Source organism: Typopeltis vanoorti, chromosome 3, assembly GCF_054136105.1.
Source record: "Typopeltis vanoorti isolate ZY-2024b chromosome 3, IOZ_Tvanoo_1.0, whole genome shotgun sequence".
NCBI classification, from domain to species: domain Eukaryota; kingdom Metazoa; phylum Arthropoda; class Arachnida; order Uropygi; family Thelyphonidae; genus Typopeltis; species Typopeltis vanoorti.
This window is the reverse complement of record NC_143551.1, coordinates 14,338,396-14,366,168: the sequence shown is the minus strand read 5'-3', so window position 1 is coordinate 14,366,168 and position 27,773 is coordinate 14,338,396. Positions and strand designations below refer to the sequence as shown.

The following is a 27,773-nucleotide window of genomic DNA, read 5'->3' as shown; positions in this document are numbered from 1 at the left end:
TGAAAAATTGCTAAATGAAGCAAGCAGTGACAGTGGTAAAAAACACTCAACAGGCATGCAATCAGGAATACATACTTGAAGTAGAAACACAAGCCTGAAATATGAAGGCAGCAGAAGTAGATAGACCAGAAATGCTCAAGAATGGAGATATAAGTCTTGTGGCTGCACTGCATAGTTCAGAAGACCTGGACAGAGGGACAAATTACAGATGATTTGAGTAGAGCTCTCATAGAACCCATATATAAAAAGAAAAATAAAACTGAATGTGAGAATTACAGAGGTATTTCCCTACTGAGTGTTCCCGGCAAGATCTATGCAAGTATACTTGAGAAATGGTTGAGAAGGATTGTGGAAAGGAAGCTTGGTGAAGAAGAAACTGGATTCAGGCCAAATACAGGCTAACAGGATCACATTTTCACTTTATGATAAATAGTTGAGAAATCGTGGAAATATAACAAAAATATGTATTTAAGTTTTGTATACCTGCAAAAGGCATATGACGAGGTGCAAAGCTATTCAAAACACTATAGTTATATGGTGTCGATAGGGCATTATATCAAGCAATACTTAGTCTTTATTTGAGTTGTAAGTCAGCTGTTTGAAATGAAGTATAGGAAGATGGTTTGATGTTAAATCTGGTGTCAGACAAGCATGTACATTATTTCCCTCTGTTATTCATGGCCGCCGTAGGTGCCGGGGAGGGGGGCGTAGCCCCTCTAGTATATACACACATACTTGCTTTGTTGATTTTCAGAAGTCATTTGATAGTATCGACCAGAAAGTGACAACATTAGTGCTAAAATCATATGGAATTCATAGAAAATAGAAAACTAATAGCTATATTAAAAGATGTTTATAAGAATGCAGCGGCAGCAGTTAGAATATGTGATGATTTGAGGAAATGGTTTAGAACAAGCAGAGGTCTAGACAGGGTGACCCAATATCACTAAATGTTTCATCACACATTTAGAAACAGCAATGGACAAAATGAAGGAAGATGTAAAAAGAATATCAATACGTGAGATATGAATTAACAATCTGCGATTTGCAGATGACATTGTTATTATTGAAGACTACAAAAAAACATTGAAATCGTTAAATGAGAAAGGGAAGAGATTTGGACTTGGTATGAACTTGGAAAAAAACAAAGCCAATGAATGGTATTTGGTGAGAAGAACATAAAACAAAACATACAAGTGGATGGAACTGATATAGGAAATGTGGAACAATTCACATATTTCAGAAGTAAAATTACATGATTTGGACAGTAAAAAAGAAATAAAGATCATGATTGCAAAGGGAAGAACAAATCTGAAGGCCATGGATCACATCTGAAAAAGTAAAGTGATCAGCCTGCAAAAGAAATTAAAAGTACTAAAAATGTGCATGTTCAGCAGTGTATTGTATGAATCTGAAACATGGGTAATAAACAAGGAATTAAAAAAAAAAAAAAAAAAGAATTTTGGCATTCGAAAGAACTTGTTATAAGCAAATCCTTTAAAAATAGGATCGGTACAGAAAATCACAAATGAAGAGCTCTATCAGAGGATACAACCAAAGGAGAATTTAATGCAGAAGATTAGACAATGGAAGATGCAATTATTTGGACATTGAAGCATGGACATGCAGAATAAGCGATGACCAGAAGATAAAGACATTCATGTTTGGTTATTATGGATGGTGCAAACAGAAGAGGTAGACCACACAGAGAATCGATAGATGACATAAAGGACTGGTGTGGAACAGGTTTATAGAAACTGCAATACTGTGCACTAGACAAAGAAAGGTGGAAGAAAATAGTGAAGGAGGCATTGGACACCAATGCCTTCTTCATCAATGCAATGCATCATCATGAACCATGGGCAGTGTGCCCATGGTTCGTGATGATGAATTTTTACAAATGTTTCTTCCATATCTCATATCATATCATACTACTTTTCACTGAATTGCATAAAAATTCACAGTTTTCTTGAGTTGCAGAGAATGTAAATTATCATTGTTGTACAGAGATAATGAAGTGTAGACATTAATTGTCTTTACTAAAAGAAACAAACGTGTAATTACAGTAAAAATTATTAAACAGTTAACAAACATTTCAATTTGCATATCACAAATCAGCGTAGAATAGAACAATGGAAAAATTCAAACAAACTACTTTTTTTTTAAATGCAGTTATAATGGCATATAGAAACATAACAAATGTTCTGCATCATCCTTTCAAATGTGCATTAAAAAATATATATATAAATAAAAAAGCATCGTTATAGCATGCACTTTCAATTTGTTATCTGACAATGGTTTGCAACCCACAAACCCAAATGTTAGTATAAGTTATGTAGTGTCCTTACACATCTATTAACTGTTTAAATAACTCTTTTCCTCTTATGAGTTTTCCAGTTTTTTTCTCTTCATAACAGGTGCAACTAATATACTCAAGACTCCAAATAATTATATTACTAACATACCAAACAGCCATATCCCTGTTAAGCCACTAATGCATATTTACTATTATTAGACATATATGGGATCAAAAGGATCAATGCAGGAAATCTACATCATAAAGATCATCGAACCATGCCCTAAAACTTATTCACTGTTTCTAAACACTTTCAGGCAATGCATTCCACTCATCAGCTCCATTCCACTCTCCATGAAAAGAAGAACCTGCTCTTTACTCCATTCTTCACACCCTCCTTATACACCTTTCAAGGATTGCTTCTTGTTTTACTAATGTCCTTCTCTGCTCTATGAAAAATCTCCTTCACATTAATCTGATACCAACTTGCATGTTTCAGTAATATCCCTTCTCCTTAGACATCTGTTAGGCTATTTTTGGTTTCAGCAGTGATAAAGAATTCCCCTAATGTCAACAAGTATGACTGCATCAATTAATCCAAAATATTTTTTGGAGATAGCAGTTCTTGAACAAACGGCTAATGGTTATATCCAATCCCAGAAGGCACTTTCTAGGATCTATAAGTACTACTACTACTACCACCAAGTTCTCAATTTTTCATTACAATTTTGGGTTGTTTTTGCTACATCAATGCTTTCAAAAAATGAATAAATGCATTTCAAAATACTGAAGTTTGAATTTGTGTGTAACAAATAGTCATCCTACACTAAAATAATGCATCCAATTCTGAAAACTTATAATAAAATGAAAAACATCAACTTTATAAAAATGTCACTTACCACTGGTTTTAATGACTGAGGATAAAATGATAACTTATTTACATGAATATCCAGTTTGCCTCCCTTAAAGAATCCAAATGTGCTAACACTGAAGTATCTTCTCATGTCATTCTGAAAATACATAATTTAAAGAGAAATGAACAACAAGGAAAAACACATTAATACAGTGAAAATTTCATTTAAAATTTTAAAGACAATAAATAACACATGTGCTCACATACAGAAATGAAAAACAGCCTAACACACATAAAGAACTCAGCCTAACTTGAAGTGGGCTGAGGTCTTTATGTGTGAAGGTGTGTTGCCAGTATAGTGTGTGAGAGCTTTGGCCAAATGTTTAGCTAGTTTGTATGTGGAAGAATCAATGCCATCCAATCTAACAATAGAGCATTCAGCTTACCTGTGTAATCCTTTTTGGTTAAGCAATACTGTGGTGTTCCCTTTATCCGCTTTGCTGATTATTATTTCCTTGTTTTTCTTTAATTCTAGTAGAGATTTAATTTCCTTACTGGGCATGTTAGTTTTTTGGTGGTTTTGCTTTGGTCAGAACACAAGTCACATCCAGTCTAATATCGTTGGCGACATGGTTTGGAAGGTGTCGTATCCCGCATTCAATTCGTATCATAATATCTTCAGCAGGTATTCTTCTGGGAAAAATGGCGAAGTTGTGGCCACGTGTGAGAGCATTGAGTGCTTCTGGTTTCACGCTAACTGACGAAAGGTTGACTACCATTTCTATAGGAAGTTGTGGTTTCGAGTTTGAGTTCTTTAATTTTTTAAATTTTTTGATGTGTCGATCTACTTTTTTTAAATTCTTTCTCTGAAGAAGTGCATGAGATGTCGTATAGAATAGACCAAATTTCGTGGCTTAAGGTGGGTGCTTGAAAGGTCATCTTCGAGTGCCTGGATAGCTAAGTTAGCATCATTCAGGAAACGGCGAGTCGTAATAATTTGTTCCCTGAGCAAAGCTTGGCTGGTGCAGTTATAAATATGAAGAGCCTTTTGTGAAGAGAAATGGTGCTCAAATTTGACACAGTTTGGGATTACCTAGTTATCCCAGCAGAATTTTAGGAAGGCGAGACGATTCAGTTGTCTTGATAGCTTTAACTTCATTTTACCGTAATGGCCGGCCTTACGTGTGGTGGCATCTCTGTGGATTATCGTAATTCTCGTGGAAAGGCTGGTTATGCATTTTTACTAAATAGCTTAAGGAATTACAACGTATACTAGGATATACATTAAAATAAATTCTTTCCAACTTCTATGATTTAAATGAAATCTGATACTGTCCTTTTTGTTTTTTCTTGGCCCTTAATGTTAATTTAACTTCAGCTATTAATAAGTCATGATCTGTCCCACAGTGTACACCAAGTACTGGTTTTGATGACTTATGTCCTCTAAGAGTGGAGGCTTTGGAAGACAGTGACACTTATGGTTTTGAAAGCATATGGAATGAGATAGAGGTGGGCAAGGCAGGATATTTAGTGGGATGTTGCTACAAGCCAATGAGTACAGAGGGTGAGTAGCAGGGGATGTTTAGGCAGTTGAGCTTGGCAAGTGCAGGAAGAATGATGGTTATGGGAGATTCTACAGCAGTATAAATTGGGAAGAGGAAAATGCATTTAGTAATAAGAGAATGGAATTTCCAGAATTCTTAAGGGACAAATGTCTTAGGCAACATGCAACAGAGAGAACAGAAGGTTCAAGAGTTTTGGATTTGGTCACAGAATCAGAAGAGCTGATTATAACTAAGATGACATCTCTTCTCCTCTCCCAGTTGGAGAGAGAGAGAGACCATGTGGTTTTGGCTTGGAAAATGAATAAGTATGCAGGAGTATCAAAGAGAAGGGAACGTATGTATAATTATAAGGCGGGTGATTATAACAGTTTTAGATATGAACTTGGGGCAGTTCCATGGAAGGTTGAGATATCATTAGTGCTTGGGAAATTGTGAAGGAATATTTGTTAGCAGAAATAGTAAGCTGTATTCTACGAGTGAGGAAGAGGACACAATTTGGTGTAAAGTGGATGACAAACAATATCAAACAGGAACTGAAGGTGAAAAAGAGGTTATGGAAGAGATATAAGGAGAGGTGTGGAGAGCAGATGAATAAAGAATATAAGACTAAGGCCAGGAGAGTGGCTAGTATGATAAGGAAAGCAAAACTGGAACATGAGAAGAGACTGCTCCTAAGATCAAAAGAAAATCCTAGCAAATTTTTTAGCTATGTGGCCAGTAGGACAAGAAAAGATTGCAGAAGAATGACATTGTGGGATAAAAATGGAAACAGAATGAATGATGCAGAGGACATAGTGGAGATGTGCAATGAACACTTTATCAGAGTATTTCATCCTGGAGAAGTAGGATTTAATACTAGAGGTATAAGGCAGGCTTGAGGTTTAGAGGTGCAAGAGGAGAGCGGGTTCCAAATACTGATTACTCTGGATGTCAGTAAAGCTGTGGGACTGGATGGTATTTTGAGAGAATGTGCTAAAGAACCGACATCTGTGTTAACCTAGCTTTTCAATTAAAGTCTGGCTACAGGAAAGGTACCCAAAGAATGGAAGGAAGGTAAGATAGTGCCATTGCATAAGGGTAGCAGCAGACTAGAAGTGTCTAATTATAGGCCAGTTTGTGTTTCATCAGTAGCTGTCAAGATCTTGGAGAAATTAGTGAGGGACCATATACAGCACTGGGCAGATGAGAGTAATGTTATCTGTGAGAGTAAACATGAATTTGTTAAGGGGTGCTCTTGCTTTAGTAATATGATTGTCTTTTATAATAAAGTGGACAAGAGCAGTTGATGAGGGAGAGGCATATACTGCCATTTTATTTTTTTTTTGGATTTTGCAATGGTTAAAATAGAGTTTATGGAAAATGTGAAGAGGTACAGCAAAGAGTAAAATGTGAAGTAAAGCAAAAAGTAAAATGTGGTAAAATGTGAAAAGGCAGCATCAAAGCGAGATTTATGGCTACTTATTGGAGATTGGAATGCAAAAGTGGGAGAGACTGAGGAACAAGGAATAACAGGTCATTTTGGTTTAGGTATTCGAAACACTGCAGGGAAGAAACTAGTTGAGTTTTGTGCAGAGAATTATTTGTTTGTTGCTAACATCTGCTTTAAACAGCACAGAAGAAGACTGTACATATGGGTATCACCTGATGGACAACACAGAAATCAAATTGACTATATACTTGGACAAAGAAGATGGAGAAGTGCAATTCAGTCTGTCAAGACTTTTCCAGGTGCAGACTGCGGAACAGACCATGAGTTATTAGTGGCTACCATACAAGTGAAACTACGGAAACTGAAACCATCACAAATGTCTATCAGATATAATCCTGGAAACATGTCAGCTGAATACAATATTAGCATACAGAACAGATTCAACACACTCAATTTGTGTGAAAGAGAACCAGATGAACTATGGGAAGAGATTAAAGATATAATTAAAACGGAAGCAAAGAAGAATATCCCAACAGTTTGTAAGAAGAAGTCCAAATGGCTGTCAGAAGATGCCATCAAAACTGCACAGGAAAGGAGGAAAATGAAGGCCACAGGAAATTTGCAGGAAGTACGGCATTTGAATGCAGAGTTTCAACGACAAGCCAGAAGAGACAAGGAAAAATACTTTAACCAGGAATGCCAACAAATAGAAGACCAAAACAAGAAAAGAAAAAAAGAGAGATATTTTCAAAAAGATCAGAGAACTAACAGGAAAATTTAGTGCCAAGGTGACAATATTGAAAAGTAAACACAAAGGATATCTTACAGAAGCTGCAGACATCAAAGAAAGATGGAAAGAGTATACAGAAGACCTTTACAGAAAGGACTCTAAAATTACTAAGAAATTTGAAGAGCAGAATTATACACAGGAACCAGTACCAGTGGAGAGTGAAGTGAGGTGGGCACTGCAACAGATATCCAGTAAAGCACCAGGAGGAAATGGAATACCCATTGAGCTGCTCAAAGCCCTGGAAGAAGAGGCAGTTAAAATTTTAACAGCTCTATGTCAGCAAATTTAGATCACAACTACATGGCCTAGAGAATGGAAAAAAATCAGTTTATATACCTTTATTGAAGAAAGGCAATGCAAGAGAGTGCAAAAATTACAGAACTATAGCATTGATTTCTCATGCAAGTAAAGTCTTACTTAAGATCATTCAGAAAAGACTGGACCCATTCATGAAGAGAGAAATGCCAGATGAACAGGCAGGATGTCGAAAAGGCAGAGGAACAAGAGATCAAATTGCCAATGTGAGATGGATAATAGAAAGAGAACAGGAATATCACAAGAATGTCTACCTTTGTTTCCTTGACTATAGCAAGGCTTTTGACTCTGTAGATCATGTGAAACTGTGGAATGTGTTAAGAACAATGGGAGTCCCAGAGCATATCATTATCCTTCTGAGGAATCTTTATTATGAACAAGAAGCCACTGTCTGAACAAATCTTGGAGAAACTGAATATTTCACAATAGGTAAAGGGGTGCGACAAGGATGTATTTTATCTCCACACCTGTTTAACTTGTAGAGCGAATATATTTTAAGAATGGCAGGGCTGGAGGAGTCTTCAGTTGGAATTAAAATTGGTGGAAAAAATATTAATAATTTGAGGTATGCAGCAGATGATACCACCTTGCTAGCAGAATGAAAAGAAGATTTGAAGGAACTTATTATGAAAGTTAAAGAAGAAAGTGCTAAATATGGTCTTAAACTTAACCTCAAAAAGACATAAGTTATGGCAATATGTGAACTTATGATTTTGAAGTAGATGGGAAGAAAATGGAAGCAGTTAACAATTGTGTTCCTAGGATCTCGAATTGATAAAGATGGTTATTGTACCGAAGAAGTTAGAAGAAGATTATTACTCAGAAAAAAAGCAATGACAAATTTAAGCAAGATCTTTAAAGATAAAGATATTAGCCTTGCAACAAAAATCAGAATCGTGAAAGCAATAGTATTCCCTGTGGTGCTGTATGGATGTGAAAGTTGGACCTTGAGAAAAAGTGAAAGAAGAAAGATAGATGCATTTGAATTATGGGTTTGGAGACGCTTACTAAGAATACCATGGACTGCAAAGCAAACCAATAAATCAGTGATAGATAGAATAAAGCCAGATTGCTCCCTTGAAGCTATGATCATCAAGCAAAAATTGTCATACTTCGGACATATTATGTGACCAAATTACAGTCTGGGGAAGATGCTTGCTAAAGTTGATGGAAGCAGGAGAAGAGGAAAACCAAGAATTAGATAGGTGGATGGAGTTAAAGAAGCAACTGGAGTTCGCTTGGAGGTTCTGAAAGGGACAGATTGGAATGGACAGTGTATGTTCATGGAGTCACCAGGAGTCGGAAACGACTCGATGGATCTTAACAACACACAAAGCAAAGAGTAATACACATTTACCTCTAAAAGCTTATATCTATACCATTCTTTAAAAATACAGAACCAATTATTATCATCATCTATACCAATGCCATCTACTGCCCACCACCACCACTAGTATTTTCACAGACAATCACAAACATCCATGCCCACAGCATTTTGGCTAGAGAGCAAAAAAGCTAATCACTTGGTCAACAACTGCATGCTCCACATTTTCCATTAAGCCGAAGAGCAAATTTATACCTATGCATGCCTTCCATTGGATTTCACAGCTAGTCGATATCTAAAAAGAGCGCAATTTTTAAAGTATGGAAATTACATGTCTTATTTACATGTTCTCATTTTTATCTGATCAAAAAGACAGCAAAATTTTGTGATTTTAATGTCAATTTCTTAGGAAGCCGTGCTCGTTACTATAAACCCAAAGGAATAATAAGTTCCAGTGGCGTAGGTAGGGGGGGTGCAGTCCACCCCAGGCGGCACTTTGAACCTTTTTGAACTTTTGCAGTTAATTCTAAAATACAGTCTCGAGAACTCATTTCCAAATACTGTATTGTAATACTACTGTGAACTTTCCTCACAATTGCTATAAGTGTTGCTAGTTGTGAGAGGAGTTTTTCTACATAAAATAAATTAAGAATTACCTAGGTTACTATGAAATAGACTTCGACAATGTCATCGATGATTTTGCTAACAGAAAAGCAAGAAAAATAACAGTTTAAAATGTTGAAGTTAAAGTTTTACTTCAAAAATAAACATAGTGTTTTAATTTATTTCCCTATACGTCGTTTTGACTTTTTGTAGAATTTTTAATGTGTGTTGAGAGAGGCGGCAAACTCAGGGATCGTGCCAGGCAGCAAGAGCTATAGCTACACCACTGATAAGTTCTTACAGTTAAAAAATTCTTCATCATCATCATCATGCATATCAAGGATTTAGGCCTAGCATGGCCTGTTCCAGCCTTAGAAGTTCATTGAATCATTTAAGAGGACATCCTAGTTTTCTTTTTCCTAATGGCTTGGATTTTAAGGTTTGTTTTGGTAATCTTTCTGTTTTCATTCTTTGAACGTGTTCCATCCATTTATGTTTATATTTTTTAATTTTTGCTATTACTAGTTCTTGGTTTAATTCTTTCATAATTTCTTCATTTCTTTTGTGATCAAATAGGGTATACTTAGCAGTTTTTCTCATAAACTTCATTTCTGCTGTTGTTAATCTTTGTCTTTTTGTTTTATTGTCCAGATTTCACTTCCATACATTAAGACTGGTAGGGCTAATGTATTGTATACTTTTATAATATACAATACGTTAGTATTGTATTGTATATTATAAAATATAATATAAATATGGTTTGTTTTTAATAAACTGTTTTTGAACTAGGTTTGGTAAATATAGAGTTAATTACACTTGTTATTTTTAAATATTTTGCAATTTTTACGTTTATATCTTTCTCATTTTCATATGTGATCATACATCCTAGGTAGTTAAATGAATTCACCTGTTCTAAGATCTTGTTATCTATTACTATTTTAGTTCTTGCTGGATCTTGTCCTTTAAAGGCCATAGTTTTTTATTTTTCTGTTGATATTATCATACCATAATCTTTGGATATCTCATTTAGATCTAAAATAGCTTTCTATAATTTATCTTCAGAATTTGTAATTATTATTTGGTCGTCGGCAAAGAGGAGAGTGTTTAAGTTTAATGTAGGAGAAAGTTTAATTCCTTGATGTAAATTTTTATTCTATTTTATTATTATTTCATTTAAGCAGATATTAAAAAACGTTGCTGGGAGAGGACCCCTTGGTTTATCTCTCTCGTATATGATAGCTTGTGATTTAATCTTATTTGTATTTGATTATTTTCATATATACTTGTGATAGCTTTTAGGATATTATTTGGTATTTGTCTTTCTTTTAATATGTTAAATAATATATTTCTTTTAACTTTGTCAAATGCTTTTTCAAAGTCAATAAATGCAATATGTGTTTCTAAATTGTATTTTCTTCTTTTCTCTATTATTAATGTTAGGCAAAAGGCCAGTCTATGCATGATCGCCCTTTTCTGAATCCATTCTGTACTTCTAAAATAACGTTTTCGGAATATTTCATTAGTTTGCTATTTAAGATTCTGCTATATAATTTGTAACAGGAATTTGGTATACTGATACCACTATAGTTTTTAGGGTCATACCTTTTTTAACGATAGGAATCATAATTGCTTTTTTCCATTCTATTGGGGGGGATACCAGTTGAATAAATTTTATTTAAAAATAATAAGAGTCTTTCTTTGAATTTAGTTCCTGCATATTTATATAGTTCTGAACTTAGTTTATTTTCTCCAGGTGATTTTCTGTTTCTTGTTTCTTTCAGGCTGATTTCTAATTCTTCTTTAGTTATTTCCTTTTCATTTTCATTAATTGTTTGCCAGTTGTCTTTTTTAAAATATTTGTCTGTCCACAATTCTGTGTAGTAATTTAGAAATTCTTCTAATTTCAATTTGGTGTTTAATTTTATGTTTTCTTTGGTATCTGCATTTAAGTGTTTCAAAATTTTATATACATTGGGTCTTATTTTATATAAATCATGTTCTAAATTAGAAACAAATTTGTTCCATGATTCTCTATGTCTTTTTCTGACTTCTCTTTTAGCTATGGCTCTAATTCTTTCATATTCTATTTCATCCTCTAATCTTTTACTGCTTAACTATTTGTGATAGGCTTCTTTTTTCTTTTTGATTATTTCTTTCATTATATCATCCCAGATCCTCAGTTTTTTTTTCCTTTTATTGAATTTTTTGGTCTTTCCTAAGCTTTCATTTGCTGCTGCATTTAGTATCGTTTTTATATTAAGCCATTCTATTTCTATTTCTTCATTTTGTCCAGATATTGGTTAATTCTTTGTTCATATAGCCATTGTACATTTGTGTCATTCAATAGTCTAGTTTTATAAACAAATGTTTCAGGTGTTTTTTCAAGTTTTTATAAAAAATTGAAACAAATGATTAAATTTTCCAAAGGTTAGGAGTGCTTTTTTTTTTCCCTGATGTAATCCATTTAACTTTAAATATTTTTTTGATAAGTTCTTGACAGTGATAAATTTCCCAAAGCTTCTCAGACTACATCAAACGACTCAAACTTCATTAATCCGAGAGAATATACTAGAAAAAAATAATTAAAGTTACTATCTACAAGATACTGCATGGTTAAAAATAAACAATACTCATAATTTATACCACAAGCAAAAATCAACCTATTCAATTGCATAGAATTGTGATAATCGAGAACTTTCTATGGTTACTGTTCTATAAAGAAAACAAATTAGAAGGGAATCTTACTTCTAGATTTAAACGATGAAGACGACTTTCAACATTCAAAATAAAAGCAAAATAAATACACAACACTACCAAACATTTCCAACAAGCCATCGTCACTTTAAATTGATACAAATATTTAGTGCTATGCCATAAGTAACCATGGTGGCGAATTCAACAAGCTGATATATTTTTTTCTTTTGGTTTGTTTTAATTTCAGATATATTAAACATTTTCCATAACTCTTCTGGCAAGATAGACTCGACCTTTAGTTCGTTATCCGTTTATAAGTTTGTGAATTAAAAATGTAAATTGGGATTTTTTGTGAACGCTTGGCTCTCCTATTGTGGACTGATTAGCAGTGTATTTTACTGAGTACATATTTCTAACCTGCGCATTGCGTCTTCAGGCATTTGCGTCTTGAAGACATGTGATCATCGTATTGCACCGCCTGAGAGATGGATTAGAGTAGATCTATGCATTAGCAAAAATAGTTTTCAGCCGTTTCAAGTAAGAGATTTTGTGATAACTGGGATACCGGCTTCTCGGTGAAGCTAGGTATTCCTCTGGAACCATGGAGCATACTTTTTTTTCACACATTCTCCAACATGTGTAGCTCAGTGGATGTGGCGTTTGCATAACACAGCGCTTGACCGCACGAAGGAAGACTTTGTTTCGAGTCTAGTCGGGGACTAAAGGAAATTTTTCTAAGTCTTTTTTCGACCGGTTCCCGAGTTAGTCGATCTCTGGCAAGGGCAAGAGGGTTTTTTCTCCTGTAAACCCAAAAAAATCGACCGTAGAACCCACATTATTTCAGACATTAAATATATTGTGTTATGGTTAGGGATGTTATGGTATGGCGGCACTTGTTGAGCCATTCTCTTCACTGCGTGCCGCTTAATTAGTGATAGCCTTGCACCAGCTATCTCTGATTGGGTACCAGTGGAGATTGAACTGCCCACTCAGTCTCCAAAAGTTAGATAGGGTTAAAAGGGCCTCATCTACTCTCTATACGGGAATAAAAAGTCGTAAGCTGATGACTCTCCAACATGTGTTCCCAGCTTGGTGATCTATACGTTAGTGTTGGTCTGGTCATCGCTTTGTATAGGATACCCCTTAGTGCACAAAGGCTACAGCGTTTGTTCACTAAGGGGTATTTTGTCAATTTGCTTCGTTTGCTTTTGAAAAGGAGTAATCTACATGGGATACAAAACAGAGCACTCTGTCTAGCTGTATCCCTAAGTATTTGGCGACTGGCTGCAAAGGGATGGAAATATCCAACATAATGAACTCGCCTTCCAAGATTTCTCATTTCTTCATAAACAGGTCGGCAAAACTATTATCTTCGTTGACGTTGATGAACCATGTCTTAATCCATTGCTCTGATACAGAAATAGCGGTTTGCAGAATTTTGGATACAATCTCGAACTGAGGAATTGGAACAGCATTGCACACTCCTCTGCATATAGAGCCAATGTTGTGGCGTCCATGCAGAGGATTTTAGACATATAGATAACGAAGACTAACCGTAAGGAGCCGTTGAGAACGCTTGTAATCTCGTTAAGATGATATGCCTGTAGTTTTACAAGAAGCGTCCAATTCTCAAGATAAAGAGAGATAAGGCTGGTCAGGCCTAACGCAAATTTGATGTTGATCAATTTATAGAATAGCCATCTATGTCAGCCTTGATGAATGTCTTTGTAACGTAAAGAAAAATGCCACCGATTCTTCTTTATGAACTGGTCAATAACATTGTCATAAAAAGTTGGTTGTAACTTATTTTTCCCAAGCAACATACACACTTGTAAAGGCTGTCTGAAGCTTACTGGCTAGAGCTACTTTGACTGTGTATCGCCTGCGTTTAAGACAAGGTGAAGGGAGAGGAAATGGCTATGGGCGCGCATGAAATCACAGTGCTGCAGCGAGAACCTAGAAGCTCAGCCAACCGAGAAACCCAAGGTAGCTTTGACTAGACGAGCAATCATCGGCCTTCGATAACCAACGCAGAGCTCAATTATTGCCATGCAATCTTAAGACGGTACAAAAATAAATGGCTAAATGGAATGCTTATAAATACATGTATTTCTTAAAAAATAAATATTAATTCTTTCTCAAGTAATGAGCTTGCGCAGCAAGCATGGAGAATTCGCCCCTGATGTTCCATGACTATGACAATTTGTTGTACAGTAGATAATTCTTGCGGAAGCCAAACAGCTCATCGGAAATAAGATTTTTACATCATGGTTATTTGCAATCTTATCAGTATCACGAATTCAGCAATCTTTCCTGGGCAGAAGAGCAGGCTGATTGTGCAGTAGTACTGAGGGAACTGCTTTGCTTTCCCCAGTTTCTGGATTATGTCAGCTTCTTTCGTATGTATCAGAAAAGAGTAAAATTTTAGCATTATATTAATGGGTGGTGCAAGGTGCATAATGGCATTGTAAGGTAGCTGTTTGATGGCCTTTTTGGAAATACCGTTCTGGCCCAGTGTGTTCTTGTTCTTTACTTTCTTGATTATTTTCGTAATTCAATAGCTGAAGTTGGTTTGTGTCATTTGGGACATTGCAGGATTCTGCGTGCGGGGTTCGCTAACGTGAAATTTCCTGCCGAAGTCTAGGTCTGTATGCATGTAGTTTGGAATTTATTGGGAGATGTCAAGGAAAGCTCCTGCATTATCGGCATCATGATCCAAATCAGCATCCATAGCGAGAGATCATCAGTCTTTAATGATAACTGTTTTTGTTTTCCATTCTTGGTTTATACTGGTTCTTTAATGCTTGTCGGAGTGAATAGATGATTTGGTTTAGGGTCTGTTTTCAGGGCCAGAATCGTGTGGTGCCGGCGCCTGGCTGGATTCTTCTCCAGGAATCGATTCATGATTTCTTCTCGTAAGTGGTCATTGTTTCAGCTTGGCATTGCAAACGTAGAAGCTTGCATTGCTCCTGTTATCTGTTTTTCTAGATTTTGTAATGAAGTGTTAATCATCTTGTTAGATTGGATAGTTGCAACAAAGCCTTCGAACTTGTACAGTGCTTAAAGGAGCATTACACAGTTAATTGATTACTGATAGTTAGGGGTATTCTCTTGTTCTTAACTAAGTGAAGTAATAATGGGTTGTGTTTGGAAATGATCCATCTAGCGTATTCAGCATGTATTGGTGAGCGACATTCCGGAATGTGGAGAAATCTACCACATTGGGATGTCGTGTCGTGTACAGGATGTGTGTTCTAGAGGCAACACAACTTGTGGCGACAAAAACGTTCAGAATTTTACAGTTCGGGATAGCAGTTTTGAAATGTTTGAAATATTTCAGGCCAGGAGTCTGGTGTTTATGTCGCCTACTACTAGAACACCTCGGATCGTGTCAATTATTACTATTATTATTATTGTTATGTACATCATGTGTTGTGAACAGTGGCGGCTCGAGGCTTGAATTCGTCGGGGTGCTGCAACTTTCGTGTTAGGATAAAATATCAAAATTATGGTAAAAATTTAAAATAAAATTAACATGAAAGATATTGTTTATTATGGATAAAATTATACAGTTTGGTATAATTCAAAATTACTTAAAAATAAAATATATACTTCTTGTTTCGTTTCATGAAAAAATATTGTTTAATATCGATAAAATTATGCAGTATAGTATAATTCAAAATTACTTAAAAATAAAATCCATTATCGTAACCCCAATAATGTTCTAAAATAAAAACTATAACAAATGTTATGTCTTTAATTGTAATGTCCAAATATTTAAAGAGACGGAGTAAACACGATAAACATTACGAACACTCTACTACTGGCTCCAACTGCATATAAACAACAATGGAACCGAGCGACGGACAGTGCCGTATCACGTAAGGCTCTAAATAGCTATTTAGGGCCTTTGCATTACGCTAATAGCTCGCATCTCACTATGACTTGCACTATGCTTGTGCGCGTAGCAATAAGGTTCTACGTAGCAATATGACACTGTGGTAAACACAGTGCTGCTATCTCGCCATCCTAAGTGCTACAAGATGGATTTTTATTATTTTTTATACAAAATAAGAGAATTGTATAGGATTGTTGATGATAAAATTAAATATTACAAGCAAATATAAATAAATTAATAAATATATTTATATATCGGGAAAAATTGGAGGTGCTGCAGTTCTGCAGTGCCTATGCACAAGCGGCCCCTGGTTGTAAATACGTAATTATAATATGCAATCATAATTTTAATAATAAAAAAGATTGTATTAAAAATTATTATTATTATTATTATTATTATTATTATTATTATTATTAAGGCATCGTCAAGGAGTCCGTAGACTCATCGAGTGAAGCCCTAAATATCACATCAAGAACTATCCAGCATTTATGTTGTAAATATTTATGTTCTATAATAAAGTAACAGTGGAGTTGGATAAAGGAAATCCTTACTCAGTGATACTGCTTGACTTTGCAAAGGCTTTTGACAGGATTCCACATGGAACTCTGTTACATAAATTAGAGCAAATGGGTTTGGATCCGAAGATGGCGATTTGGATTAAAGGATGGCTGGCAGACAGATATCAAAGAGTGGTTTACGGAGGAGCTGAGTCCAGGAAAAGGCAAGTGACTAGTGGTGTACCTCAGGGCTCAGTTCTTGGTCCTCTATTGTTTAATTTGTACATCAATGATATTGGAAATACCTTGAATGGAAATATCCACTTGTTTGCTGATGATGCAAAATTGGGATTAGCCATAATCAATTCAAATGATGTGGATATTTTACAAGATGACTTAAATAGGCTGACGCTATGGACTGAGGTAAATGGCTGTCAGTTCAACGTGGCTAAGTGTAAGATGATGCACTTCGGGAGGATGACATCGCATGCTGTTTACTATATTAACAGAGCTGAACTGCAGGAAGTTGATGAGACAAGAGACGTGGGAGTTATTGTGGACAGAGAACTTAAGTTTAAAGGGCATATTGCTAAGATTGCCAAAACATTACATCAAATTACATGGTTGTTGAGGAACACACTAACAAGCAGGGATAAGGAAGTTATTATTCCACTCTATAAGGCATTAATAAGGCCGCATTTGGACTATTGTGCACAGATCTGGTCGCTAGGATTTCTTGGTGATGCGGAAGTGGTAGAGAGGATTCAGAGGCGGGTTACAAAGATTGTTGCAGGTCTGTGGGATGTTCCCTATGAGGATAGATTGATGATCTGTGGGCTCCAAAAACTAGCTGATAGACGTAGGAGAGGAGATATGATAGAGGTATTTAAATTGTTAAAGGGATTTTACAGGATTGATACTGATGATATTCTTAAGACCAATGCAGGATGTGAGAGAACGAGGGGCCATCCCTGGAGATTGTGTAAGAGTGTGGTTAACAAGGGTGTTAGGACTAGATTTTTTACTTGGAGGGTTGTGAATGGGTGGAATGCTTTGCCAAAACTGGTTGTGAATGCTTCAACTGTGAATGAATTTAAGGAGAGGTATGACAGGTATTGTGTAAATAATGGTTAGTGTGTCAATGTCGGGTCTCTCGCGATGAGTCTTTTGACTCCATGGAGACACAGTTAAAATAATAATAATAATAATAATAATAATAATAATAATAATAATAATAATAATAATAATAATAATAATATATTGTAGGTAAGCCTGTGTAGCTCAGTGGAACAGAAATTCCTACATAAGACACAACCATTCTCTGAAAACACATTATTTTGGCTGGAAGACCAAAAAATGAAAAAAACAGAACTAATAATCATAATAATAACAATGTATGCAATATGGTCCCACAGATGTGACAAAATACACGGAAGAGACACCAGACCAGACATATTAGCAAAAATTAACAATTATTTAAAGGAAATTATCATAAACACTACACAAACCAAAAGCATAACAACACAGCAATGGAGGAAACTCGGCCTAATTGAAGAAGGAGAAGAAGAAGGAAAAATAAAACTTATATGGATAATAGAACCCCCGTAGTTAGTGGTAAACAATAATGATAACCCACTATCTGAACAAAAAGCATAATCCCAGAAAAAGGTGCTGGTAAAGTAGATCCATTCGCCACAATGAGAGGAATAATGACAACAAGATATCAAATCTAATAAAAAATAAATAAAATTTTAAAAAAAAGTATATATGTATATAAAATAATAATTAAAATAAATAAATAAGTAAAAGTTTAAAAAAATAATAAAATTATTAATAATATTATATAGGTACGCCTATATATAAGGGATAAGAATGTTATATATATGTATATCTAATTGTGTAAGAAAAAAAAAAAGTAAAGTAAATAGCAAATTACTCCTTAAGATAAGTCAATACTACTCTAGTAATAAATATGTAGATTAAGATATATTAACACAAATATGTATATGTTCTTGTATATACAGACACAAGGACGGTAGAAATGTCAATTGTAAGAAATGCAGATAACATAAGTTCATAACATGATAATAACCCAAAATGTCAATAGGATATATTATCTATTTATAGACCTGTAACTAATTCTGCAATTCAGAAAACTTTGTATGTAAGAAATTACAGATTTACCTCTTAAGTTAAGCAAACAATATAATGTTAAAGCAAGATGGAATTCTTTTTTGTAAAAATAAGAGGGCCTACAAAAAAAATAAAATCTGAATGAGATATAGAGATACTACCAAAATATATGCATATATAAATGTAAATAAAAACATAAGCAATGTATGTATTTTAAGAATAAGATGTGCATTTAAATTAAGTTAATAAAATAATCATCCAAAATATGTAAACAAAGATATAAAATGAAGATATGTGTAAAACGAATTGTACATATAGAAAATGTCAATGCTAGCATATATATGTATGTATATGTATGTATGTGGGTGTATATATGTATATATATGTATATATGTGTTTTATGAAAAAAATTGAATGACTAGAACCGAGATTTAATTAAAAAGGTTTTAATATAAACACACTACTAGTTTCGGCCTGTAACAGCCTTCTTCAGGTGACATTATAAAAGAAAAAACACTAAACATTGAGGGTTAAAAGACTTTTAACCCTCAATGTTTAGTGTTTTTTCTTTTATAATGTCACCTGAAGAAGGCTGTTACAGGCCGAAACTAGTAGTGTGTTTATATTAAAACCTTTTTAATTAAATCTCGGTTCTAGTCATTCAATTTTTTTCATAAAACTATGTATGTTAACCGAGTCAATGATCATTCTGTCGTATATATATATATATATATATATATATATATATATATATATATATATATATATATATATATATATATATATATATATATATATATATATATATATATATATATATATATATATATATATATATATATATATAAACGAGAATAGACTGATCTGATAATGGAACTTATAAATAGACTGAAATCACTATGTAACATATACCAACAAAAATAACAGCTGAAACAATTCAATAGGAGGAAAATAGAAATTGAGCAGGTGATGTTGTATCTTATTTAAACAGTGATTGTAAAACAGGTGTAATAAGTATATTGTAACGAGTAAATGAAAATGCCTAATAGAATTAGCAGCCTATGTACAAATTGTAAATAGCTGTATATATATTTATTTTTAAATGTACACAGCTGCTGTTGTTGATACAAATAAACTCAGTGGAAGTGACGCTTGCGTCCTCTGCGCTTGGCTGCTTGAAGATAGACCTAGGTTCTAGTCTAGTCGCTGACTGGAGGACTCTTTTTCTAAGTTTATCTTCGACCGGTTCCCGAGTTAGTCGATCTCTGGAACAGGCAAGCGTGTTTTTCCTCCCGGAAACTCGGGTTTTTCGTCTAAACTCAAGAAAATCGACCTTAGTACCCACATTATTTCAGACAGTGACATATCTTGTTAGGGTTACGTACCAAGAGATGGCAGCACTTGTTTGCCAGCCTCTTCATCGGTGGATTCTACAATTAGTGATAGACAAATATGGGCCAGCTCTCTCTGATTGGCTACCAGTGGAGATTGAACTGCCCACTCAGTCTCCAAAAGCTAGATAGGGTATAAAGGCCTCGCCTACTCCCTATTAGGGAATTAAAGGCATTTAGTTGATTTTTTAAATATATTGTAGGTGAAAAAACAGCAGAATTAAAAAAATAATATTTCTAATTATTAATGTACTTTAATAATATATGCTTGTGATATTTGAATTTTGGTAAAACGCATATCGCGCCACGTCTTGGTTAAACAACTAATAAAAGACTGTAATTCTCTTTCTGACAAATTTGACATTCTTTTTAAAAAATCAATGTCAGAAAGCGAAATTGTTTTTGCTTTCCGACATTGAAAAAACAAAGCAAAAACATCACTCCACTTAGGAAATACTTTTATTGGGATTATATCGATCAAGTGCATATAACAACAACTAAGTTATACCAACTAGTTTCACCAACTAAGCCTGTTGGCATCTTCAGGGTACATAATGAACGGTAACACATGAACGGTATAAAGCGCAGGCCAGAAGGGTAACAAGTGTGGTAAGAAAAGCAAAAAAGGATTACGAAAGAACATTGGCCATGCAGGCTAAAGAGAATCCTAAACAGTTTTTTAGATATGTAGCAAGTAAAAGGAAAAATGTACATGACAGAATGATTTTAAAGAATGCCGATGGTATGGAGGTAACTGAATCAGTTGAGATAGCTGAGTTACTGAGTGAGCACTTTGCAAGAATATATCATCCAGGTGGTGACATTGCAGAAACGAATAAACCAGTAGATTATACGGGAATTGTGGTGAATGAAGTGGAGGTGAGTAGTCTATTGCATAACCTTAATGTCAATACATCCATGGGATTGGATGGTATACCAGCTCGTGTCGTACGAGAAGCAGCTAAAGAATTGGCAGTACCCTTGACCATTTTGTTTAATTTGAGTCTCGGGTCTGGGTTAGTCCCGAGGGGGTGGAAAGAGGGGAAATAGTTCCACTGCATAAAGGTGGTTCCAAGACTGCTGTTGTAAATTACCGACCGATTAGCATATCAGGAATCATTGTCTTGGAGAAAATAGTCAAGAGGAAAATACAAGATTGGATAGAAGAAAATGGGATACTGTATGGGGTTAACATGGTTTTGTGAAGGGTAGATCATGCCTCAGTAACTTGCTGACGTTTTATAACACAGTGATGGCTGAACTGGATAGGGGTAATGGGTTTACAGTGATACTACTGGACCTTGCCAAGGCCTTTGACAGGATACCACATGGAACCCTAATCAGTAAACTTTAGCAGATGGGGATAGATATAGGGTTAGTGAGATGGATAGGAGAGTGGTTGAAGGAGAGATACTAGAGAGTGGTTTGTTCAGTAGTGGAGTCCAAAAGACGGCTTGTGACTAGTGGTGTGCCACAGGGCTCTGTTCTTGGACCACTGCTTTTCAATTTGTTCATCAATGATATAGGAAAGGATTTGAGAGGAAGTGGTCACTTGTTTACTGATGATGCAAAGTTGGGTAGAGCAATTGTGAGTGCATAGGATGTCAAAATTTTACAGGATGATTTGGATAGTTTGGAGGACTGGGCTAGGAAAAAGAAAAATGGATGTCAATTTAATGTGGCAAAGTGTAAGGTTATGCACTTTGGGGTGAAAAGAATAGCAGCAGTATATCACATTAGTGGAACCATACTCCAGGAGATTGATGAGGCCAGGGATTTGGGAGTGTTGGTGGATAGGGAATTGAAGTTTAGGGGGCACATTGCAAAAGTGACTAAATCAGCTCATCAAATCACTTGGCTTCTGAAAAATACTTTAACATGCAGAGACAAAGAAGTTGTTGTTGTTCCACTATATCGAGCCTTGATAAGACTCCATCTAGACTACTGTGCCCAGTTATGGGCACCAGGGTTTCTTCGTGATGGGGAGGAAGTGGAGAGGATCCAGAGACGAGTGACCAAGATGATAGCAAGTCTGTGGAATGAACCTTATGAGAATAGGTTGAAGATTTGTGGGTTGCAGAGATTGGACGATAGGCGAAGGAGGGGTAATATGATTGAGACATTCAAATTACTGAAGGGTTTCTATAAGATTGATCCAGAAGATATTTTTGAAAATATGACTGGTGGTGGTAGGACTAGGGCCATGCATGGAAACTGGGCAAGAGCGTGGTTGACAAGGGTGTTAGAGCTAGTTTTTTACTTGGAGAATGGTGAATGAGTGGAATAAGCTTCCAGAGTCTGTTGTGGGTGCTACGACCGTGAATGAGTTCAAGGCAAGATATGATAGATACTGTGTGAATGTTGAATAGTTGTTCTTGACATGATGTTAGGGCCTCCCTCGATGAGTCTCTCGACTCCTTGGAGTTGCCCGGAACAATAATAATAATAATGATAATAACTGATGTACATCACTAAAAAGTAAAAAACTGTTACAAACTATAATCAACCGATTCTAATTATATTAAACAAAGAACAGAGCGCGTACATTACATTCATAGAGCATGGATGATATCAGTTGTTGTTATTTAGGAAAGTTCTATAGTTGGCACTACAATTCAGTTCTGGCGAGTTGAAGGATCTGATAAGGGTCTTTCAGATCATGGGCAAGATTAGTCCTTGGTTCCTGTTAAGGTTTTATATACAGCGGGCAACTGTTGTGGCCTCCTTAAAAACATCAGTTTTTTTTTAACATCAGTCCACTTATATAATCAAGATTTAGATTATTTTGTGGTTTAATTTTTATTATTTTCAAAATTATTTCTGGAGTGGAAAAGAGGATCAGAATTATAGTCAGCACAAAATGAACGAAATGTGGCGCAAGCATCCCGAATACATATATTGCACTTCGAGTTTATTACTTATCAATTTAGGATACGAATGGAGAAGATGAACCAGCATTTTGAACATCAAATCGTATAAAAAAATCATTTGCGATCTGGATTATCGTAATCAAAATTATCATCTTTATCCGTACCTTTCCTATCTTTTTTTCGACTGGTTTGGGAGTTAGTCGATCTCGGGTAGAAGCAAGCGTGTTTTTTCTCTTGGAAACTCAACTGTTTCGTTTCGTAAACTCAAGAAAATCGACCGTCGAATGCACACTATTTTCAGACATTAAAAATATCGTGTTAAGGTCAGGGACCACTAGATGATAGTACATGTTGAGCGCTCTCTTCACTACGAACTAAGGCTCTAAATAGCTATTTAGTCTTACTGCGAATAGTCTTAGGCTAGCCATCTCTGATTGGCTACCAGTGTAGAATGAACTGCCTACTCATTCTCCAAAAATTGGATAGGGCTAAAACAGCCTCGCCTACTCCTAGCTGATTTTTTTCCCCAGAATTTTCTATAGAAAGTGAAATTTTAAACTAACTGCCCATTGACGAAATTATAAGATAATTTTCGAATATAAAACTCTGCAAAGTAAATATACCTTAATACCAATCTTATATGTTGAATGTGATTTTAATGTAACAAATGGGATTGTTTCTTTTTGTTTCAAAAAATAAAGAAAATAAATCAGCTAACGCCTTTTATTTCCTTATAGGGAGTAAGCGAGGCCTTTATACCCGATCTAGTTTTTGGAGACAGAGTGAGCAGTTCAATCTCCACCGGTAGCCAATCAGAGATAGCTGGCCTATGTCTATGACTAATTATAGCAGCCACCAATGAATAGGCTGGCAAACAAGCGCTGCCATCTCTTGGTACCTAACCTTAACAAGATATGTGACTGTTTGAAATCATGTGGGTATTATGGTAGATTTTCTTGAATTAATGGGATGAAAAACCCGTGAACTCAATGAAAAATCCCGAATTTTATCCCGGAAATTCGGGATTTTTCCTCCCGAATTTCTGGGAGGAAAAAATCTGCTTGCCTTGCCAGAGATCGAGTAACTCGGGAACCAGTCGAAGAAAGGCTTGGAAGAAGTTTCTCCAGTTGGCAACTAGACTTTAACTTGAGTCTAGCTTCGAGCCAATAAGTGCAGAGGAAGCTTGCGTCACTTCCATCGAGCTACCTAGGCCTTCTTTTTGTTTTATTAGTTTTTTTTTATAAAATGTAATTCATAATTGTTTATGTTTTAAAGAATTTTTGTTTATTAAACCTATTTCTATTTATAATTTTCGTGGATAAAAATATAAAATATCTTTATTTTGAAATTTTGTTTTTCTTCCAATTCCTGAATTTTTTTTTTTTTTTTTTTTTTGTTAATCCTAGGCATTGTCTAGGTGTCTAATGGAAAAAGAGGCCCTGATCTGTTAACTCCATCTAGATTAGCAAATAATAATAATTTTAACTGAGGTATATAGATACAACACAGAATCCCTAAAGTATTATAAAAAATATTATCACCTACTCTGTTCAACATATATATATCTTGTGATCGTTACAGGTGTTTTCATTTTCGCAGCTCTTGCTTTATATCTCTATTCATCCACTTAATTTCCAATTGGTTTATCCTCATGACCTTGAGTATGCAGTCCGCCTCTCATCACTTCTTATGCACTGCTGTCAGGTCAGTGGTGTAGCTAGAGCTTTTGCCGCCCGGGGAGATCCCTGAGTTTGTAGCCCCTCTCAACACACACACACACACACACACACACACACACACACACACACACACACACACACCAAAAATACTACAAAAAAATCAAAACAACGTATAGGGAAATAAATTAAAACACTGTGTTTATTTTTGAAGTAAAAATTTAACTTCAACATTCTAAAATGTTATTTTTCTTGCTTTTCTGTAAGCAAAATCGTCGATGACAATGGCGAAGTTTATTTTATAGTAACCTAGGTAATTCTTAATCTATTTTATTTAGAAAATTCCTCTCACAACTAACAACACTTACAGCAATTGTGAGGAAAATTCGCAGTAGTATTAGAATATTTGGAACTGAGTTCTCGAGACTGTATTTTAGAATTAACTGCAAAAGTTCAAAAAGGTTCAAAGTGCTGCCCGGAGGCGGACCACCCCCTCCGCACCCCCCTAGATACGCCACTGACTGCTGTCATTCTTTCTTTGCAGCTTCTCAATCCATATCACTGTTCAAAAATAGCTACTAAATCTGCCATAATTACCAGATTTATAGTTCAACATAGACCATTTCTTGACAGGGAATTTCAGAAGTTTGACAACTTCCAAAAACACGATGAATAGTTCATACTTCCCATTTGCAGGCAGAGTGTCCACCTTGGTTATGGATATATCTTTTGATGCTGTCAGAAGATGATAATGATACCTTCTGATATTATGAGATCCAACACTCTCAAACCGTTGTCTCTCTATAACATTTTTGATGTAATTTTCTCTTAGCAACTCTATAAATTGCAATTCTATCTTACATATTAGCACTCATTGTACTAATCTGCATCTTCCCTGAACTATAGCAACACTCAGCAACATATTTTGTCCTATTGGCATCCACTCACACCAGACAGTCTCAAATGAACCATCTCGCCCATACCTAAAATCCTCTTTAACTTCTAATTTTGTTGTTCGCAATTCTTCAGCAATCGCTAACCGTACCCGATCTCCTCTTGTAATCCATTTATTTATCCTGAAAATACAGTACCCACTTGCACTTTGCGACGCTTATGACTATGCTGATCAACTTTTCTTCATATTCCTTCAAGAGTGTTTTCTTTTTTTTCCCTTATTCTTTTTTTGCAGCTCTTACTTTATATTACTACTCTACATATTTTTACTGTACTCAAATAGAAAATAAAATATTTTATGTGGATATGAACGTAGATATCAATTTTATACTCTATCCACTTACTGCTGACAAGAATGATACTGAGATCGAAGAATTTAATTATCTATTAAAATAACTGATGAAAATACAATGAACGATAATATGAACATTGTCGTGAATGTTTTCAATGCTGAAATCATCCATGAAAGGTAGAAGTGGAGATACAGCTGAAAATGACCTATCAGCAAGAAATGAGAGGGGAAACCATCGTATTCTATTCTGCCAAGAAGAGGAAATAATAATCACAAACATATATACTTGGAGATCACCACAGGAATATAATTCAAATTTAGTCAGAAGTAAAATTGACTACCTACGAATTAATCAACGATTTCGAAGATCCATAAAGAGCACAAAACTATCCTAGTGCGGATATTGCTTCTGATCTTAATCTACTGGTGACAGAGTTAAAACTTAGACTGAAAGCTACACCTGAGAAACATCATCAAAAAAGGTTTGATCTAGGAAAGATAAAAATCCCGGATATAAGAAAAAACAAAGTCAAAATCTTAATCAAGAGATAGCACTTATAAAGTATGATGACGTCTTGAGGGTTGATGAATCATAGCACAAATTAAAGTCTGTCTTCATAAAGAAAGGTGCCAATATCTTATGTCCTGATAGAGCACTAAAAAGAAAGATTGGAAAGCTGATGAAATTCTTTCTCTGATGGATCAACTCAGATCCTATAAATATCATGAGACAACAAAATATAAAGAGGTTCCGCAAATTATAATTAATCGATCATTTTTCTTGCAAACTATTGTTTAAAAATGTTCAATAACAATATGGAATTACCCAAGAAACAGACAACATATGGAAATGGTCATTGAAATGTAATCATTATTTTTTTTGCATTTTATAACATTTTATGTGAGTGTACACAGTACTTCATTGTGCAGATAGCGATTCATCTGTACCGAACAAATTTCGTTCTACCAAATTTATTATAATAACACTCTTTAGACTGAAATTAAAACTTACATATATATCTTAACTGTAAAATTTCAATAAATTTCATCCTGCATAGCACAATTACTAATATCATTTCGAAACATTTTTTGCAGCTTCTTGTGCTGGCGACTTCTGCGAATTACGCTATGCCAGAGAGCTATTGTAATATAATAACGAAATTATACATGATTTCTACGCGCTGTTTCTTTGTAGCTCCAAATAGGACTTGCGCAGTTCAGTCGGTATAATTTTGCGAATTACGCTATTACGTAATTCTGCGAATTACGCTATGCCAGAGAGCTATTGTAATATAATAATGAAATTATACATGATTTCTACGTGCTGTTTCTTTGTAGCTCCGAATAGGACTTGCGTAGTTCAGTCGGTATAAATGAAGCCCTTTAATTAGAAAGATCTCGGTTGGAATCTCATATTTGACGAGCATAATTCCTATCAGTCCTCTTCAACTTAGGGTGAGTTAGCAGGCCTAATACGGAGATGGCTGAACTTTTCCTCTAAGTTCCATGAACACAAAATAATACGGACATGAAACAGTTATCGGACACGAAAGACAATAAGAAACCATATTGTTCTATATTTATTCCCTATTAAAATAGCATTTCTATCTCACCAATCATTAGGTTGAGGATGATGAGGGGAATAGCATTAATCACTATTAGTACTACTACTACTACTACTACTACTACTAATAATAATAATAAGAAGAATACATCTGTTGTTAATAATAATATTATATTAATTAATCATTTGAATTAAAGGATTTCTCAGAGTAGAGTAATAAAATATATAGAAATTCATAGTAAAATATTGGAAAACTTTAAAAAAGAAATCATTCCTGAAGATCTTACAGTCATGTTTCACTTATTCACTTTTGTTTCTGTTATTTCCGAACGACAAGAATTGAGTGCCGTATGCCATTATCTCACAAAGGCCCTCGTAGGCAAGTAATTAAGAATACTGATGAGTATACAGGTGGATGCATTTCTGGATTTTGAGGAGGTGATCGATGCACTTTTATTTAATGTTAATGTTATTTCTTTAATGTTATTTAATGTTCTCTCGAAAAATAATAAAATGGGAATGGGAATCAGAAAAGAAAAAAATTACAAAGCTTTGTGAAGTATTCTCATCTCTTGTTATTGTTATATTTAGATAAGCAGCGGTTGGAAGTCGCATTCGAACTTCTGAAT

The 27,773-nt window shown here is 34.9% G+C and overlaps 1 protein-coding gene across 2 annotated transcripts in view; it reads right to left on the bottom strand.

Moving 5' to 3' along the window:
• Positions 1-12,225, bottom strand: part of LOC150107935 (protein GPR107-like) — a 243,791-nt gene extending 231,566 nt beyond the window's left edge. For both annotated transcript variants that reach the window (XM_090415461.1, XM_090415462.1), the window contains exons 1-2: positions 11,921-12,225; positions 3,196-3,306 (exon numbers count right to left, since the gene is read on the bottom strand). In XM_090415461.1, the coding sequence (XP_090271587.1) occupies positions 3,196-3,306; positions 11,921-12,010 (201 nt within the window). In that variant the 5' untranslated portion in view covers positions 12,011-12,225. The remainder of the gene's footprint in view (positions 1-3,195; positions 3,307-11,920) is intronic.
• Between the last annotated feature and the right edge of the window lie 15,548 nt (positions 12,226-27,773).